Genomic DNA, 5121 nt, shown 5'->3' on the forward strand with positions numbered 1-5121 from the left:
AAGGCGATGCGGCAATTAACAACCCTTCGGGCGATGGAGGAGGTGACCACCCTGTTGAGCCATCTGAGGCTGTAGGTTCACCTCCTCTTCCTGAAATTCTTGTGAGCAGGGCGCTCAGATTGTCATAGAGGGACCTTTTCAACGGCTTCCCCAACATCAGGCGTCCCAAGATGGTAATGCCTGCGCGTTTCGACCGTCAGCAATACATGGACTGCACACAAGTGATAATTGGCCGTCTCCTGGGCCAACAGGAAATTACCCTGGATTTTGAGGAACGATGCTCCCAACAAGAGGATCGTATTGTTGACTTGGGGCGGCAGGTGAATAGCTTGACCGCTGACGTAGGGCGCCTTGGCAACCGTTGGCTGGGGGTGAGGGCGAGGGTGAGTACCATCTCGCTTGTTGGGCGTTGGCTGGGGGTGAGGACCATCCCAGACCAACTATGGCGGGGGTGAGAACCGTCCCGCAGTTGGGCGTTGTCTGGGGGTGAGAACCATCCCAGACAAACTATGGTCCCGTAGTTGGGCGTTGGCTGGGGGTGAGAACCATCCCAGTCCAACTGTGGCGGGGGTGAGAACCGTCCCGTAGTTAGGCGTTGGCTGGGGGTGAGAACCATCCCAGTCCAACGGTGGCGGGGGTGAGAACCGTCCCGTAGTTAGGCGTTGGCTGGGGTGAGAACCATCACAGTCCAACGGTGGCGGGGGTGTGAACCGTCCCTTAGCTGGTCACATTTATTTGACAGTGTTAAATTGAACTGGCGATCTTTTATTGAAGCTCAAAACCCTGCCTCGTTAAAAACCTTTCCCAGCAAAACCCTATGGGATAAAAGCCTAGGAAAGGAAACGAGTGCAGGAGTTGTTACATGATAACTCAACTATAATACTTTTTGAGCTTATCGGCATTCCAAGCCCTCGGTAGCGCCTTTCCTTCTAGTGTTTCCAGGGAGTAGGCTCCATGACCTAGCTTGTTGATTACCCTGTAAGGTCCTTCCCATGTTGGAGCGAGCTTTCCTTCGCGAGCGTTTTTATTTCCAACGTCTGCTCTTCGAAGCACCAAATCTTTTTCTTGAAAACTCCGGGGGATGACCTTCTTATTGTAGTGAGTAGCTGATTTTTCTTTTGAATGGAGATCGGACTCAGCGGCAGACCTTCTGAGTTCGTCTAGCAGGTCCAGTGCTTCTTTCAAATTCTGGGTGTTGTCGATCTCGGTTACGTGCTCTCGCCGCCAGGACGGTTCACCGATTTCCACTGGGATCATGGCTTCAGTGCCGTAAGTCAGACTGAACGGAGTCTCTTTGGTGGATGACTGGGCGGTCGTTCTGTACCCCCATAGGACGCTGTCAAGATTGTCAATCCATGCCCCTTTGTGTGCTTCGAGCTTCTTTTTAATTCCTTTTCCCAGCATTTTGTTGGCTGATTCTACCAAACCGTTGGATTATGGGTGTTCTACGGCAGCAAAGTGGTGTCGTATGTGCAGGCTGCTCATTAATTCGCGGAACTTGGCATCGGTGAATTGAGTGCCGTTATCCGTGATAACTTCCCCGGGAATGCCAAAACGGTAAATGATGCTTCTCCAGAAGAACCTTCTTGCTTTTTGAGAGGTTATAGTCGCCAAGGGTTCTGCTTCTACCCACTTGGTAAAATAGTCGATAGCGACCATCAGCCATTGCACCCGCCCAGCTGCCATAGGGAAAGGACCCAGAATGTCGATGCCCCACTTGTAGAAGGGCCATGGTGAGGTGATTGATGTTAACTCTTCTGGCGGTGCTCTATGTATGTCGGCGAACCTCTGACATTTTTCGCACTTTTTGACGTGTTCATGGGCGTCACGTTCCATGGTTGGCCAATAAAATCCGACTCTCAACGCCTTCTTTGCTAGTGAGTGACCGCCCATGTGATGGCCGTTGATTCCTTCATGGATTTCTTCTAACACGTATGGAACATCAGTGGGATTCAAACATTTCAGGAGTGGGGTTGAAAGTCCACGCTTGTACAACCGCCCTTGTACTATGCAGAAGTGGGCGCTTCTACGAATTATCTTTCTAGCATCTTTCTGGTCGGGAGGCACGGCCCCTTCAGCTAAATAATTTGCAATGGGCGTGATCCAGGTTTCTTCAGTGGCTCCAGGGGCTGTCTCTGAGATACTCATGACTATGCACGGGTTTGGCATACTCTGCTGGACTATAGAACGGTTGTTGCCCGGGCTTTTAGTGCTTGCTAGCTTGGACAAAATGTCCGCCCGGGTATTTTCAGTACGTCGGATATATTCCACCTTGACACTTTCAAAACCTTCAATTAGCTCTCTGACTTTTTCTAAGTATTTGCACATCAGTGGTCCTTTGGCTTGGTACTCGCCGGAGATCTGAAATGTCACCAGCTGGGAGTCACTAAAGACTTTGAGGCGTTGGGCCCCCATTTCCTTTGCTTGGATCAGACCAGCTATCATGGCCTCATATTCCGCCTGGTTATTAGTGGTGTTGAAATCAAATGATAAAGAATGTTCGATAGCCACGCCATCTGGATTTTCTATTATCATCCCTGCACCGGAGCCTTTGGCGTTTGACGAGCCATCTACGTATAGTTTCCACACTTCTGATAACGGCGTTCCCATGGCTTGGTTCTTGGGCGGGGAAAGTTGCGTCATTTCTGCAATGAAGTCAGTGAGTGCTTGGGCTTTGATGGCAGTTCTAGGCTCATAGGTGATCTGATACTCGGACAGCTCGATCGCCCACGACATCATCCTTCCAGCCAAGTCAGGTTTGTGCAGGACTTGGCGAATTGGTTGGTTGGTCCTGACGGTGATTGGATGGCACTAGAAGTATGGTCTTAAACGCCGCGCGGCAAAGATAAGCGTTAAATCTACCTTTTCCACCTGTTGGTATCGAAGCTCTGCTCCTTGTAGAACCTTGCTGATGAAATAGACAGGCTTTTGTCCTTCCCTTGATTCTTTGACAAGGGCTGCACTGATCGCCTCGGTACCTACAGCAAGATACAAATACAACATTTCTCCATTGTCTGGTTTGGCGAGTACTGGTGGGCAAGAGAGCGCCCTTTTGAATTCCTGGAAGGCGTTCTCACATTCTTCTGACCACCGAAAGGAGGTTCCTTTTTTGAGTAGGCCAAAAAGAGGGAACGATTTGTGAGCCGAATTGGCCAAAAAACGAGTGAGAGCTACTAACCTTCCTGTCAGCTGCTGAACTTCCTTGATTGTTTGCGGGCTTCGCATTTCAATCACCGCCTTGCACTTATCAGGATTGACCTCAATGCCTCGCTCAGTGAGCATAAAGCCTAGGAATTTGCCCGCGGGAACTCCGAAGGCGCACTTGCTGGGATTCAAACACATGTTGAATTTTCTGAGTCTTTCAAATACTCCTTGTAGGTCAGTTAAATGTTGTTCCGACGTTCTTGATTTAGCGATCGTGTCATCGATGTATACTTCGATGCAATTGCCAATCAGGTCTCTGAATACTTCATTCATCATCCTTTGGTAAGTGGCCCCAGCATTCTTTAGACCGAAGGGCATCATTGTATAGCAGTAATTGGCGTTCTGAGTGATGAACGTCGTTTTGTCTTGGTCTTCTTCAAGAAGCGGAATCTGATTGTAACCTGAATATGCGTCCATGAATGACAGTATTTTGAATCCGGATGCGTTGTCGACCAACTGATCAATACTAGGAAAAGGGTAAGCATCTTTTGGACAGACTTTGTTTAGGTCGGTGTAGTCAACGCACATTCTCCATGCGCTGTTTGGCTTTTTAACCAATACTGGGTTGGATAACCAAGTTGTGTACTTGATTTCCCTGATGAACCCGGCGGCGTGGAGCCTTTTGACTTCTTCATCAATCACCCTCTGGCGGTCGGAACCGAATTTCCTCTTTTTCTGGGCGACTGACTTGGCTTTGGGATCCACCGACAAACGGTGGCAGCAAACGTCTAGATTGATACCCGGCATGTCGGAAGGCTTCCATGCGAACAAATCTTTGTTATCTTTGAGCAACTTGATTAACTTGCATTTCATTTCGGGGTCGATGGTGGCCCCGATGGTTGTTGTTTGATGATCCGCATCTCCTAATACAACATGTTCCAACGCCCCATCAGGCGTGGGTCTGTCATGTTCCACGCGCGGATCATCTCTGGCATCAAATTCTACCAAAAAACATTGGTCATGCTCCTTTGTCTCCACGCCTGGATTTCTTTCGGCGGGAGAGGCCGCCCTCTGTTTGGGTGCCCTTTCATCATTGAAACTAGCTTTGGCCATTGGCCGCAAGGATATGTTGTAGCAGCTTCGGGCTATCGTCTGGTCTCCTCGCACCGTGGCGACTTTATTGTCACGGGAAACGAACTTCATTGCCAAGTGGGGGTGTGAGATGCTTGCCTCGAAGGCGGCGAACATCCTTCTACCAAGAATGGCGTTGTAAGCTGATGGGGTGTCGAGCACCAAAAACTGGATGTCTGCGGATCGTGAGGTCGGCGTTCCAAGGGAAAGTCGCAAGGTAATCACTCCCAGTGGCTTTGTGGTGGTAGCGTTGAAACCTGAGAGTTCACCTGTAACAGAAGTTAAACTATCAACAGTAAATCCTAACGCTTTAAAGCATGGTAAAAACAAAATGTCGGCTGAGCTGCCGTGGTCAATAAAAACGCGATTAACGCCAAAGTTGGCGATTATAGCTTGAATGACAAGTGGATCGTCATGTCCAGGGAGGACATCGCCCAAATCGCTGCTGTCCCAAACAATTTAAGGTCTGGTTGGACCAGGGTTGTTCTTTGCTTTTTCCAATGACTTTGCTAGCGACCGCCAGACACTGCTTCAAATGTTTCTTTCTGGCGTTCGCCGTCTCTCCTCCTCCGCTCAGTCCGCCTGAAATCATGTTTATCACTCCGTGCTTCACCGCGGCTGAGTCTTCGTCCACTTCTTCACGCCTCCCTCTGCGGTTTGGACTTGCTCGCGCTCTGCGATTCCTGGGGGAATCCTCTCTCCTGTCCCGGTTGTAGGAGGGTCTAGAGCCAGATTGATTCGTTCTTCTTCTTTCAGGCGATTTGCTGCGCTCACGATATCGCCTTCCTGTTCCAGAGGGGCGTGTGCCGTCTCCTCCTCGCCTCTGCGCTCCGCCTTTGATGAGTT

General features: G+C 49.9%; 1 protein-coding gene across 1 annotated transcript; it reads right to left on the minus strand.

Moving 5' to 3' along the window:
• Positions 1-1434: 1434 nt before the first annotated feature.
• Positions 1435-2736, minus strand: LOC133299726 (uncharacterized). The gene has a single exon (XM_061499214.1). The coding sequence runs from the start codon at positions 2734-2736 to the stop codon at positions 1435-1437; it is 1302 nt and encodes a 433-aa protein (XP_061355198.1).
• Between the last annotated feature and the right edge of the window lie 2385 nt (positions 2737-5121).

Source organism: Gastrolobium bilobum, unplaced genomic scaffold (assembly GCF_033153095.1).
Source record: "Gastrolobium bilobum isolate Gb01-03AN ecotype WA unplaced genomic scaffold, APGP_CSIRO_Gbil_v1 utg26868, whole genome shotgun sequence".
NCBI classification, from domain to species: Eukaryota; Viridiplantae; Streptophyta; class Magnoliopsida; order Fabales; family Fabaceae; genus Gastrolobium; species Gastrolobium bilobum.

What these genes read in the sequence shown, in the direction of transcription:
- LOC133299726 (XM_061499214.1), bottom strand. Translation starts at nt 2,736, where the DNA reads ATGTCGTGGGCGATCGAGCTGTCCGAGTATCAGATCACCTATGAGCCT.